This window comes from Argopecten irradians, chromosome 3 (genome assembly GCF_041381155.1).
Source record: "Argopecten irradians isolate NY chromosome 3, Ai_NY, whole genome shotgun sequence".
NCBI classification, from domain to species: Eukaryota; Metazoa; Mollusca; class Bivalvia; order Pectinida; family Pectinidae; genus Argopecten; species Argopecten irradians.
This window is the reverse complement of record NC_091136.1, coordinates 25,689,190-25,703,987: the sequence shown is the minus strand read 5'-3', so window position 1 is coordinate 25,703,987 and position 14,798 is coordinate 25,689,190. Positions and strand designations below refer to the sequence as shown.

At 35.8% G+C, this 14,798-nt stretch overlaps 1 protein-coding gene across 1 annotated transcript in view; it reads left to right on the top strand.

The window, feature by feature from the left end:
• Window positions 1–10,222, top strand: part of LOC138317989 (protein unc-79 homolog) — a 44,852-nt gene extending 34,630 nt beyond the window's left edge. The window contains exons 40-42 of the mRNA XM_069259996.1: window positions 6,869–6,946; window positions 7,952–7,996; window positions 8,304–10,222. Coding sequence (XP_069116097.1) covers window positions 6,869–6,946; window positions 7,952–7,996; window positions 8,304–8,483 — 303 coding nt within the window. The 3' untranslated portion in view covers window positions 8,484–10,222. The remainder of the gene's footprint in view (window positions 1–6,868; window positions 6,947–7,951; window positions 7,997–8,303) is intronic.
• Window positions 10,223–14,798: the final 4,576 nt, after the last annotated feature.

Sequence of the window (14,798 nt, the reverse complement as noted above, 5' to 3'; positions counted from 1 at the left end):
GAAGAGGAAATGGGGTGAAATAGGGGCTAGGTTATGATTAGAAATAGATAGGGGTAAAGATAGAAGAGGAAATGGAGTGAAATAGGGGCTAGGTTATGATTAGAAATAGATAGGGGTAAAGATAGAAGAGGAAATGGAGTGAAATAGGGGCTAGGTTATGATTAGAAATAGATAGGGGGTAAAGAAGATAGAAGATGAAATGGAGTGAAATAGGGGCTAGGTTATGATTAGAAATAGATAGGGGGTAAAGATAGAAGAGGAAATGGAGTGAAATAGGGCTAGGTTATGATTAGAAATAGATAGGGGGTAAAGATAGAAGAGGGAATGGGGTGAAATAGGGGCTAGGTTATGATTAGAAATAGATAGGGGGTAAAGATAGAAGAGGGAATGGAGTGAAATAGGGGCTAGGTTATGATTAGAAATAGATAGGGGGTAAAGATAGAAGAGGGAATGGAGTGAAATAGGGGCTAGGTTATGATTAGAAATAGATAGAGGGTAAGGATAGAAAAGGGAATGGAGTGAAATAGGGGCTAGGTTATGATTAGAAATAGATAGAGGGTAAAGATAGAAGAGGGAATGGAGTGAAATAGGGGCTAGGTTATGATTAGAAATAGATAGGGGGTAAAGATAGAAGAGGGAATGGGGTGAAATAGGGGCTAGGTTATGATTAGAAATAGATAGGGGGTAAAGATAGAAGAGGAATGGAGTGAAATAGGGGCTAGGTTATGATTAGAAATAGATAGGGGGTAAAGATAGAAGAGGAAATGGAGTGAAATAGGGGCTAGGTTATGATTAGAAATAGATAGAGGGTAAAGATAGAAGAGGAAATGGAGTGAAATAGGGGCTAGGTTATGATTAGAAATAGATAGAGGGTAAAGATAGAAGAGGAAATGGAGTGAAATAGGGGCTAGGTTATGATTAGAAATAGATAGGGGGTAAAGATAGAAGAGGAAATGGGGTGAAATAGGGGCTAGGTTATGATTAGAAATAGATAGAGGGTAAAGATAGAAGAGGAAATGGAGTGAAATAGGGGCTAGGTTATGATTAGAAATAGATAGAGGGTAAAGATAGAAGAGGGAATGGGGTGAAATAGGGGCTAGGTTATGATTAGAAATAGATAGAGGGTAAAGATAGAAGAGGAAATGGAGTGAAATAGGGGCTAGGTTATGATTAGAAATAGATAGAGGGTAAAGATAGAAGAGGAAATGGAGTGAAATAGGGGCTAGGTTATGATTAGAAATAGATAGGGGGTAAAGATAGAAGAGGAAATGGGTGAAATAGGGGCTAGGTTATGATTAGAAATAGATAGGGGGTAAAGATAGAAGAGGGAATGGAGTGAAATAGGGGCTAGGTTATGATTAGAAATAGATAGGGGGTAAAGATAGAAGAGGGAATGGAGTGAAATAGGGGCTAGGTTATGATTAGAAATAGATAGGGGGTAAAGATAGAAGAGGGAATGGAGTGAAATAGGGGCTAGGTTATGATTAGAAATAGATAGAGGGTAAAGATAGAAAAGAGGAATGGAGTGAAATAGGGGCTAGGTTATGATTAGAAATAGATAGGGGGTAAAGATAGAAGAGGGAATGGGGTGAAATAGGGGCTAGGTTATGATTAGAAATAGATAGGGGGTAAAGATAGAAGAGGAAATGGAGTGAAATAGGGGCTAGGTTATGATTAGAAATAGATAGGGGGTAAAGATAGAAGAGGAAATGGAGTGAAATAGGGGCTAGGTTATGATTAGAAATAGATAGGGGGTAAAGATAGAAGAGGGAATGGAGTGAAATAGGGGCTAGGTTATGATTAGAAATAGATAGGGGGTAAAGATAGAAGAGGAAATGGGGTGAAATAGGGGCTAGGTTATGATTAGAAATAGATAGGGGGTAAAGATAGAAGAGGAAATGGGTGAAATAGGGGCTAGGTTATGATTAGAAATAGATAGGGGTAAAGATAGAAGAGGAAATGGAGTGAAATAGGGGCTAGGTTATGATTAGAAATAGATAGAGGGTAAAGATAGAAGAGGAAATGGAGTGAAATAGGGGCTAGGTTATGATTAGAAATAGATAGAGGGTAAAGATAGAAGAGGAAATGGAGTGAAATAGGGGCTAGGTTATGATTAGAAATAGATAGAGGGTAAAGATAGAAGAGGAAATGGGTGAAAAGGGGCTAGGTTATGATTAGAAATAGATAGAGGGTAAAGATAGAAGAGGAAATGGAGTGAAATAGGGGCTAGGTTATGATTAGAAATAGATAGGGGGTAAAGATAGAAGAGGAAATGGAGTGAAATAGGGGCTAGGTTATGATTAGAAATAGATAGGGGGTAAAGATAGAAAGAGGAAATGGAGTGAAATAGGGGCTAGGTTATGATTAGAAATAGATAGAGGGTAAAGATAGAAGAGGAAATGGGGTGAAATAGGGGCTAGGTTATGATTAGAAATAGATAGGGGTAAAGATAGAAGAGGAAATGGAGTGAAAATAGGGGCTAGGTTATGATTAGAAATAGATAGGGGGTAAAGATAGAAGAGGAAATGGAGTGAAATAGGGGCTAGGTTATGATTAGAAATAGATAGAGGGTAAAGATAGAAGAGGAAATGGAGTGAAATAGGGGCTAGGTTATGATTAGAAATAGATAGAGGGTAAAGATAGAAGAGGAAATGGAGTGAAATAGGGGCTAGGTTATGATTAGAAATAGATAGGGGGTAAAGATAGAAGAGGGAATGGGGTGAAATAGGGGCTAGGTTATGATTAGAAATAGATAGAGGGTAAAGATAGAAGAGGAAATGGAGTGAAATAGGGGCTAGGTTATGATTAGAAATAGATAGGGGGTAAAGATAGAAGAGGAATGGTGAAATAGGGGCTAGGTTATGATTAGAAATAGATAGGGGGTAAAGATAGAAGAGGAAATGGGTGAAATAGGGGCTAGGTTATGATTAGAAATAGATAGGGGGTAAAGATAGAAGAGGAAATGGAGTGAAATAGGGGCTAGGTTATGATTAGAAATAGATAGGGGGTAAAGATAGAAGAGGGAATGGAGTGAAATAGGGGCTAGGTTATGATTAGAAATAGATAGGGGGTAAAGATAGAAGAGGGAATGGGGTGAAATAGGGGCTAGGTTATGATTAGAAATAGATAGAGGGTAAAGATAGAAGAGGAAATGGAGTGAAATAGGGGCTAGGTTATGATTAGAAATAGATAGGGGGTAAGGATAGAAGATGGAATGGGGTGAAATAGGGGCTAGGTTATGATTAGAAATAGATAGGGGGTAAGGATAGAAGAGGGAATGGATTGAAATAGGGGCTAGGTTATGATTAGAAATAGATAGGGGGTAAGGATAGAAGATGGAATGGGGTGAAATAGGGGCTAGGTTATGATTAGAAATAGATAGGGGGTAAAGATAGAAGAGGGAATGGAGTGAAATAGGGGCTAGGTTATGATTAGAAATAGATAGGGGGTAAAGATAGAAGAGGAAATGGAGTGAAATAGGGGCTAGGTTATGATTAGAAAGAGATAGGGGGTAAAGATAGAAAAGGGAATGGGGTGAAATAGGGGCTAGGTTATGATTAGAAATAGATAGGGGGTAAAGATAGAAGAGGGAATGGGGTGAAATAGGGGCTAGGTTATGATTAGAAATAGATAGGGGGTAAAGATAGAAGAGGGAATGGAGTGAAATAGGGGCTAGGTTATGATTAGAAATAGATAGGGGTAAAGATAGAAGAGGGAATGGGGTGAAATAGGGGCTAGGTTATGATTAGAAATAGATAGGGGTAAAGATAGAAGAGGGAATGGAGTGAAATTAAAGCTAGTTTAACAGGGGGTAAGGATAGAAGAGTGAATGATAGAGCTAGAAAGGATAGAGGAAATGGAAGAGGGACATTGGCAGAGTCAAAAAGGGATATGGTGGTGGTTAGAGGAGGGGCTTGGCTTGGGACTGAAAAAAGGATACAAATGTGGGAATGTATAGAGGGACTAGAAAAAACAAGTAGGGGCTAGATTAGGCTAAACAGATGATGGGATGGGAAAATAAGAAAAGGATATGGAGGGATGGATAAGAAAAAGGTTTGAGTATTTAAAGTATAAGTTAAAAAGAAATCTATAGACTGATCAGGCAAAAGAAGCAAAGAAACCTCAGATATTTGATAAAGATAGCTAAGAGTAGATCTACATTCAGTCCATTGGCCAATGCCACACTGACTTGCCCCATGTTCAGCAATAATACTCACTAATGTCACTATAGAAATACTGTAAACAAACTGCCTTGTTGTATGTGTAAGTTAGTCCAAATTGTCTGCCCCTGAACGATAGTGTAGCCATACTGTAGAGAAGCTGTAATGTTGTATGTGTATATGTGAGTAAGACCAAGTTGTCTGCCCCTGAATGATAATGTAGCCATGCTGCAGAGAAGCTGTAATGTTGTATGTGTATATGTGAGTAAGACCAAGTTGTCTGCCCCTGAATGATAATGTAGCCGTGCTGTAGCGAAGCTGTAATGTTGTATGTGTATATGTGAGTTAGGCCAAGTTGTCTGCCCCTTGAAAAATAGTAACTAGACCAGCTGCCTTACTGAATGAATGCTTTGGTCCATTTATCTGCCCTTGAACTAGACCAGCTGCCTTACTGGATGTGTGTTTAGGTACAGTTGTCTGCCCTTGAACTAGACCAGCTACCTTACTGAATGAATATTTTGGTCCATTTGTCTGCCCTTGAACTAGACCAGCTACCTTACTGATTGTGTGTTTAGGTACAGTTGTCTGCCCTTGAACTAGACCAGCTGCCTTACTGAATGTGTGTTTAGGTACAGTTGTCTGCCCTTGAACTAGACCAGCTACCTTACTGAATGAATATTTTGGTCCATTTGTCTGCCCTTGAACTAGACCAGCTACCTTACTGATTGTGTGTTTAGGTACAGTTGTCTGCCCTTGAACTAGACCAGCTGCCTTACTGAATGTGTGTTTAGGTACAGTTGTCTGCCCTTGAACTAGACCAGCTGCCTTACTGAATGTGTGTTTAGGTACAGTTGTCTGCCCTTGAACTAGACCAGCTGCCTTACTGAATGAATATTTTGGTCCATTTGTCTGCTCTTGAACTAGACCAGCTACTTTACTGATTGTATGTTTAGATACAGTTGTCTGCCCTTGAACTAGACCAGCTGCCTTACTGAATATGTGTTTAAGTACAGTTGTCTGCCCTTGAACAAGACCAGCTGCCTTACTGAATGTGTGTTTATGTACAGTTGTCTGCCCTTGAACTAGACCAGCTGCCTTACTGAATGTATGTTTAGGTACAGTTGTCTGCCCTTTAACTAGACCAGGTGCCTTACTGAATATGTGTTTATGCTCTGTTGTCTGTCCTTGAATTTGACCAGCTACTGTTCTGAATGTGTGTTTTAGATCCAGTTGTCTGCCCCTGAACGATAGTGTAGCGATGCTGTAGACCAGCTGTACATGTGCCCAGTTGTCTGCCCTTGAACTAGACCAGCTGCCTTACTGAATGTGTGTTTAGGTACAGTTGTCTGCCCTTTAACTAGACCAGCTGCCTTACTGAATATGTGTTTATGCTCTGTTGTCTGTCCTTGAATTTGACCAGCTACTGTTCTGAATGTGTGTTTAGATCCAGTTGTCTGCCCCTGAACGATAGTGTAGCGATGCTGTAGACCACTGTACATGTGCCCAGTTGTCTGCCCTTGAACTAGACCAGCTGCCTTACTGAATGTGTGTTTATGTACAGGTGTCTGCCCTTGAACTAGACCAGCTGCCTTACTGAATGTATGCTTAGGTACAGTTGTCTGCCCTTGAACTAGACCAGCTGCCTTACTGAATGTATGCTTAGGTACAGGTGTCTGCCCTTGAACTAGACCAGCTGCCTTACTGAATGTATGCTTAGGTACAGTTGTCTGCCCTTTAACTAGACCAGCTGCCTTACTGAATATGTGTTTATGCTCTGTTGTCTGTCCTTGAATTTGACCAGCTACTGTTCTGAATGTGTGTTTAGATCCAGTTGTCTGCCCCTGAACGATAGTGTAGCGATGCTGTAGACCAGCTGTACATGTGCCCAGTTGTCTGCCCTTGAACTAGACCAGCTGCCTTACTGAATGTGTTTAAGTACAGTTGTCTGCCCTTGAACAAGACCAGCTGCCTTACTGAATGTGTGTTTAGGTAAAGTTGTCTGCCCTTGAACTAGACCAGCTGCCTTTCTGAATGTGTGTTTAGGTACAGTTATCTGCTCTTTAACTAGACCAGGTGCCTTACTGAATATGTGTTTATGCTCTGTTGTCTGTCCTTGAATTTGACCAGCTACTGTTCTGAATGTGTGTTTAGATCCAGTTGTCTGCCCCTGAACGATAGTGTAGCGATGCTGTAGACCAGCTGTACATGTGCCCAGTTGTCTGCCCTTGAACTAGACCAGCTGCCTTACTGAATGCGTGTTTAGGCCTAGACGGTCTTGTCATTGTGTTGTGATGTCCTTTGTTGTGATCTACAATTGTTATGTATGGTATAATTGAATAATTGCAACAACGATTATTCACTTCAAAAGTTCAAATATGCAAATGAATTAACAAATTAAGAAGTAACAATTAAGAATTAACAATAAAGGTGTGCTGGAGCCTGTAGGTGATACACTAATACTGATATAGTTGAATGCATTGCCTCATTACATTCTGATATTAATTCTTAGTTAATTATGCAATTAAGAATTTAAACTTATTTTAAAGTAACAGCAACAGGCAGTTCCACAAGTTTTATGTACCATCACAGGTTGTGAAAGATTATAAGATTACTATTATTGTCTATTCACTTTAGTAATATTAAAACCTACCTTGTTGTAGCTGTCGGAGAAAGTGACTTTAGTAATATTAAAACCTACCTTGTTGTAGCTGTCGGAGAAAGTGAACCACCACTTGCTGAGTCTGATGGAGGCACTGAGGGAGTGTAACTCTTCTGTCTTAGCCAAGGTTGGTATTAGTCCATTTAATACTGTAAGTATGTAAGGGTTTGTATGTATATACGTCTCCTTGGTGGTAGGATTTGTGTCTGCCTGTTTTCCATGTTCTTGAATGCATGAAATTCTGGGTTTGCTGAAGAATACAGGTAATTTTTTTTTTCCGAATTTTGAGAAAATGTAAACTACTGTACTAACGTTGACTTAATTACTTACACACAAGCCAGATAAATCTACTAATGTGATTAAGTTCCTTTTACCTATTGAAGATGTCATTACACATTGGGGCTAAAAAAAAGAAATAAGATTAGTTGGTTTAACTATGATATGCCGAGAACCCCTTTGTAGTAAAATGTAGGTGAAATGTTCAAACTCGCTTGCTGTCCGCCATTATACATAGTGTTCGGCCCTTGCCAGTGTAGTAAAGACATTTTTGTCTAGAACTACTCAAATTGCTCTTACAGTAGCGTGTTTACTACTGTATTTCATCGCCTTGATATTGTCTTTTGAAAAAAATAATTAGAACCTGTTTTATATACATTAACATAATTTTCATACATCTTTTGTCGCATATTGTTTTCTTTACGCATATTTTCTTTTGAAAAATAACAATAAAGGAGCATTGAAGTATCCGACGTCAGTAGTGATAATGAATACCTAAATTACTTTCACTTATAACTGGTGCTTTGAAATTCGGCCTGTTTTCGGCCATCGTACATTTGTTCATTGATAGTCGGATTTAATACACAAGTTAAAAAGCTGAAAATGTGTAATAAATCATTGACAAACTCAGAAACGAAGGGTGTGACATAAAGTCAGTCAGCAAATTACCTAAACAATAAAATTCAGAAGTTGTAAACGCATGTAGTCTGTGTATTTCCCCCTTTTCTTTTGCACTGTGATACTATTCAGAAGTTCACAAACACATTGTTGTACTGTAGCAATTTGTATCCGTTTACGTATGGCCTTGAGATTTGATAATCATCATTATTTAATCAATTGTCTTGTCTTTTTTCAGTTGTTTCCTATGTGGACGACCATTTTGTTTACACATCACTCCAGTGTGAGTATAAAGTAACTTCTAGGTCTAACAGTTTTCAGCATTTGCTATATGATCTGTATTATTTTAAAAAGATATACTGGAAACCAATTGATTGTCACAGCGATTTTCACAGGAAATGTTCTGTATATGAATTCTGGACAAATAAACAGCAGCTCTGTATGTTATGAAAGAAATGGGTTAGTTCTGAATGTCTTAATAACTTAAGATAGCAACTCAAAGATAATTTTTGATAATATATCATCCTAGCAATTTAGCTGTAGCTCTGGTGGTATAACAAATTCTGAATAATTGAATGTTTTGTTGCCAGTTGTCGGGTCACGTTCAGGTGAAGTTACAGACATGTGAAAACTGGGAGCCTCCACGCCCAACCAAAGATTTAGCATCTGTCAACTCCACGGTTCTCCTTAACTGGCTCAAACGAAGTCAGATCAAACTAGGCCAGACTGAAGTTCAGTCTTCAGCTGCAACTCAGTTACAAGTGATCTGAACCTCTTCTTCAAGGTCTGAATAAAGTTCAGTTCTATGAGGTGTGTATTTTGTAAGGAAGAGTTTAGCTGTTCAGCACATGCTGATGAAGTTACTAACAATTATACCACTGTGACCCAACATTTAGTGATGACTTTACGTTGTTGGTAAGCACATATTCGTTTTCAAACAGTTTGCATATTCAATCTGTCATATCCATTGAATTGACAGAGAGCTCTTTTTAGCTAAAACTGGTGAAATTCAGGACCTAGTTTCATGAACATTCCTTAAATTTAAGGAATCCCTTAACTTAAAATTCTCCATAGGAAAGCATTACATATTTTAGGAAAGCATTACATATTTTAAGGAAGGCTCCTAAACTTATGATTTTCGTAATGCTTTATTATGGAGAATTTTAAGTTAAGGAATTCTTAAAGTTAAGGAATGTTCATGAAACTGGGCCCAGATCAAATAGTGGGAGAATAATTTTGTCTCCCTTCCATGGAGACTATGTTTAAGTTCTTGTTCTTGTAATAACTATTTCTTGTCTGGGTATTAAACTGAACTATCAAAGAAGTGATTATAGCATTAAATGAATCTAGTCTGTTTTACATGATAATGTTACTGTAAAGTACAATCAACTGTTATTTTTTGTGAATTTTATGTGTATATTTAACCGGGTGCAATAGTTTTGTAACATTTACAATGATTTTTATTTCATGTGCAATAGCGTTTTTTGTTGTTGGTTTTTTTTGGCATTTTACATCATGACAGACGTCTAGATGAACTTTTCTTCGTTTACTTTCTACAATGTTGTTATTATTTTTGGTTTACAATTTTTTTATGCTAAAATATTTAGTTTGAGTGGTGTAGCACAATGTCTAGGTTGAATGTGTGTTAACAGTATTGTACAACATGTATATATATATATATTTTATATAAATTATATACCTTAAATAATATACCTTAGTCAAATATAAGGATCATTAGTATCTGTAAATTGCTACTGTCCTCCATGTGTAACCCATCACATCTATCAAGGACTACTGTTAATGTAGATGTAAAATCTATAGTCAAATCTTATACCCCTTAAACATGTGCAGTACAAGGATGTTGAATAATGTACCGATACTATATTCTCCATTATACTGTTACAGCATTTGAAAGCCAAACTCTCTACATTTGTTCATTAGAGCCTGTAGTTGTTCAAAAGGTGATCAGTCCAACAAAAAAACTTTTAAAATCTTAAATGAAATATTTTCAAGTAAACTTATTTAGAGGAAAATAATATGAACTTTTAAAGTGTGCAAATTATTTTTCACTTCATATTGGTCAATTTTAATTAAGGCAGACATTCACAGGTTTTTCTGCAAATAGAATTTTTTTCACTCACATCAATGCTTTACCTTATTCATTTAAAAAAAAAATTGATATGAAAACTTAACCATACATTAATCTCAACAGATTACTAATACATTTGTTCATTAATACTGTTGTATAATACTGCTGACGTCCTTGATATAGTTTGTGATAACATATATACATTTGTATAGGTACAAAGTCTTGTACATGTGACTACTGTTCTGTTAGCTTTATTAAATGCTGTTGAACTTGCCAAATAACCTATTATTTACATTTACTGTATGTTTGATTCTGTCAGTATTTATATCTGTTAGTTTATATTTATTAGACAATTATATATTCTATAATATTTGTTTGATGTTTATTGCAGTGTAATTTATTAAAAAAAATTAAATTGTTTTTTTTGGAGTTGATTTGTTCTTTAATAGGGAATAGAGACATGGCAGTTTGTAAACAAATAATTCCAAAGATAATTCAAAGCACATTAAAACTGAAGGAATGGTGTTCGAATGAACAAAATCAACAAATTCTTTAATGTTTTCCTATGGAAAATTAAGAATGAACATCAATTTGGGTAAATGATAATTCTCTATTTGCATATTACAGAGTTATCTGCCCTTGCGGATAGGTATTGATTGTGACGTAACATGGTTACAAGCCTTACATCATAAGTTATAGTGAAAATTACTTGAATTTCACTCACAAAATAACAATAGATACCTACTATCAAGGGAGATAACTCTGAAATATGTAAAGACATAATACTGTACTTGGACCAAAATACCTGGTGATTTTTTTCCCTGCATAGATTCTAGAAACGACTCACCTATTACACATGGTAGTGGACAAAGTGGTTAAGATGTCCCAACCTTCTTCCATTAGCCCTCCACCATTGGTTCATAAGTTCAAACCAGTGTAGTTCTGGACTTAGGTCAGTAGTTTTTCTCACTAAAGCTGCTGTGGTTTACTTTACCTTCAAACCCTTAAATAACGCTGGGTATTTGATAGGATGAGTAATACAGGCCTATCAGGCTTATCTGACCTATTGTTTTGCTTTGATACCAAATCAGCTAGCATGTAAATATTAAAAACATTACTAAAATTTGGTTTGATAATTTTTTAATCGGTGACATTTCTGGTTCTAGAGTTTCAAACTAGAGGGAGATAATGTATTATTAGAACTCTGCTGAGAAAACGTATCAACAACTTAGTGTCTGGTTACCAGTCTTATAATACTGTAAGAATACTGGTAGTGGTTTTTATGTATATTTACCGTAAATGCTATTAAAAAATCAAAAGTAACAATAAAAATAAGAAAACGCAACTGATTCATATTGTGATTTTTTTTATTTTGATGATTTTGATGGTAGCGTGGTCAGCAGCAGACATCTTGGATCTACATTATACTGATCACATAATAATAATGATAATTAATAATAATAACAAAATCAACAGTCAAAACACTGTTGATCTACATATCCGTGACCTTCTTTAAGTCAACCAATCATTGGTCACCTCTATTGGCCATTCAGAATGTAACTTTTACCGTACACATAAGCAGGGCGGAGCTGAAACCTGATGACGGGAAACTTGTGCTTCGATACCAACTCTAACCTGATGGTGTTTGACAATTGTTAAATAACTAAATAAATTTGACGATGCTACTTAACAATTGTCAAACACAAAAAGCTTATTTATACTTAACTAGTAGTGGAAATTGCACAAGAAGCTTGTAAAGTATTTCATCAATTGAGAAAACTGACTGTTCATAACAAAACATGGATTTCTGTATCACAAATACCAAATGAAGTGGTGCATGTAGGCGTTTGTGAAATATATAACAAATGGTTTCTGACAGCTTTAATTTTAATACTTGTGATGTTGAAAAAAAATCATTTTTCTTTTGTCAAAATATACACTTGTAAACTGTAAAGCCAAAGGTATTGTTATTCAACAATTGTGAAAGACAATATTTTTAATTCAGCAACTGTTGGAAAATATAAACATAAGTTTGTCAACAGTGATTTTATTAGAATAGCTTTAGATAATACATGTATACCTTATTATCATTTATTGAGTATTGTCGCACAAAACTGAAGGAAAACTGTATCCTTATTAAATTCACACCACTATCATATTTTAACTAGCTAAGAACCCTTGTCTATTAAGAAGCACCTGTTTTGCCATTATGAGAAGCTTATCCATTGTAACTGTTAAAAGCCTAGTGAAAAATAATTCCTCCTTTACAGTTACATTTTGTACAGTATCAACAATTTCAAACAGAAATGATATACGATATAGCCGGTTATTTACACTGGTAAAATTTTCACAATTAAAAAGGAAAATATCAAATTCGTAGCAATGTACTGTGAAACCGTGAGATTATCACCTTCACGGAAATAACCAGTTATACCGCGTTTCTGCAAAGTTTCAGCCTCGTTAATGGGTTGTTTGTAGTTATATTGTCTCACTTATGGGGGAGTGAGAAAGGTTGCAAGAGTCGTGATCGCCTCATGAGAAGAATTGGCTGCGAATACATATTAATGTTACACATCAAATACCTTGGTATATTCAAAATGACACATTTACATATTCGGTATATTGTTTCCATATATATATATATACATAAATACATAGTACCCTTGAGTAAATACTTATTATGACATCTTAAACTAAAGTCAATATATCATTTATACAAGCTTGGTTATATGCTTAAACCAAAACTATATACATTTCTCTAAATCTGAAAAAAAAATTAAAAAAATCACCAAGATTTTTATAATCTTGGGTGCAATATTTACCGAGATCATGAATAAATATCCTCTTACTTTATATAAACTGACCAAGATTGTTTTCCTATACAGCTACTTGTAGTATTTGTCCAAGATTATAATGATATACTGTATACATAGTTGTTCAATTTTGAGGAAAGGAATTTTTAAAATTTTCTTTAATATTGAGTCATGAGGAAAAACAATCCCCACACAAATAAAAGTAACTATACTGTAGTACTTCTGGAATAAATAATTTGAACATGACCAAGAATGTATTAATCTCTCAATCTTATACTCTTATCCATGCAAACTCATTCACCCCTGAACATTGATAATGAAATGTTCTAGCCTTTGAATCGAATTAGTCCATATGTATCTATAGGGGCGAATGAGTATATACAATTTGTTATGACTCTCAGTACCTTAGTGACAACATTTATATATGCTGAGGATTTTGTTTTATCCTGCGACTGCCCCACATACTGACGGACGACTACTGAGTTTTTGTTAAAGCAGATTGAGCCAATAAATACTAGTTACATTTAATTTTCGTTCAGTCTTAATTATAATTACATCATATTGAAATATTAGCAATTAACTAACATCCAAAGTACTGACACAGTGTTGGGAAGCCACATAATCAAATAGTACCACACACATCAAATTTCAGGCCGATTCAGGTAGACAATATGCTATAACAAACATTTTATTGAAAATATTAGCATCTTATAATTCCTGAGAAACAACTCATTCAAAATAGTGTAGTTTTTTGGCCAACTTTGATCTTCGATGCTGTGGATCAAGGACATCATTGTGTGGATTATCAGCTTTTACATCTTTACAATGCAACCACAATGTCAAATTTGGTATTTTGCTATGTTAATAGAAAGAATTTTCTGGGAATTAAAAGATATCTATTGCATCTATGGTGCACCAAACTGCAAAAGAAATGATGTAGTATTACATTTGTTACAGCACATTTTGCTGTATATGGTGTGGCTTCCCCATACTGTGACAAACAATTGATACCATTCTGAGATTATTGTAAAACTCAATCTGAAACAGGTAATGCTCATTGATACAGCCAGTCATAAGGAGCTATCGTCTCATTGGAGTAATCTCCCTTTTTGTGGTACATGACATATAACCAGGTAAGGGAGGTAATATAAGTAAAATATGGTCATATCTACCAGAAGGGGAGATAACTTTGTACTGAATTTTCCTACAATACAGTATGGATTATGACAGGTGTGTTTGTTCCTGAGGCAAAAAATCATTGAGATGCATGGAAAAATAGTATACAAGACAAGAGGCTGTATGATGATCCAAACATTGTATTAATTATGCATTTTCTCATATGATAATCACATACAACATATTCATGTACATGTATGTACTTCAGATATTTTCAGTCATGTATGTGTTGTATCTTTATACAAATATAATTCTAATTTATTGCTGAATACAAATGAAATTATATAAAATTGGCATAATAGGGAGGTTCTCTTCTTATTTATACTCAACACAGGGAAAACTAATAAAAACCTCATATTGTTTACCTGCCAGAATTTAGTTGTATTGTTAGTTGTCAGTTCTTTTCCCCTGACCTTGATATTTCATTTGGTAATACTGTTTTCTTAAATACCACTGTTATATTTTTCGGTCTTTACGGAAGTCTTAGTGTATCTAATAAACTAACTGACCTTACTGTAGCCTTATTGCATTTGGTGACCTTTCTGTGACCTTATAGTACTCAGTGACCTTACTGTAGCCTTCTTGTACTCAGTGACCTTTCTATGACCTTATAGTACTCAGTGACCTTTCTATGACCTTATTGTACTCAGTAAACTTACTGTAGCCTTCTTGTACTCAGTGACCTTTCTATGACCTTATTGTACTCAGTAAACTTACTGTAGCCTTCTTGTACTCAGTGACCTTTCTATGACCTTATTGTACTCAGTAACCTTACTGTAGTCTTCTTGTACTCAGTGACCTTTCTATGGCCTTATTGTACTCAGTAACCTTACTGTAGCCTTCTTGTACTCAGTGACCTTTCTATGACCTTATTGTACTCAGTGACCTTTCTATGACGTTTTTGTACTCCATAACCTTACTGTAGCCTTCTTGTACTCAGTGACCTTACTGTAGCATTATTGTATTTGGTGACCTTTCTATGACCTTATTGTACTCTGTGACCTTAC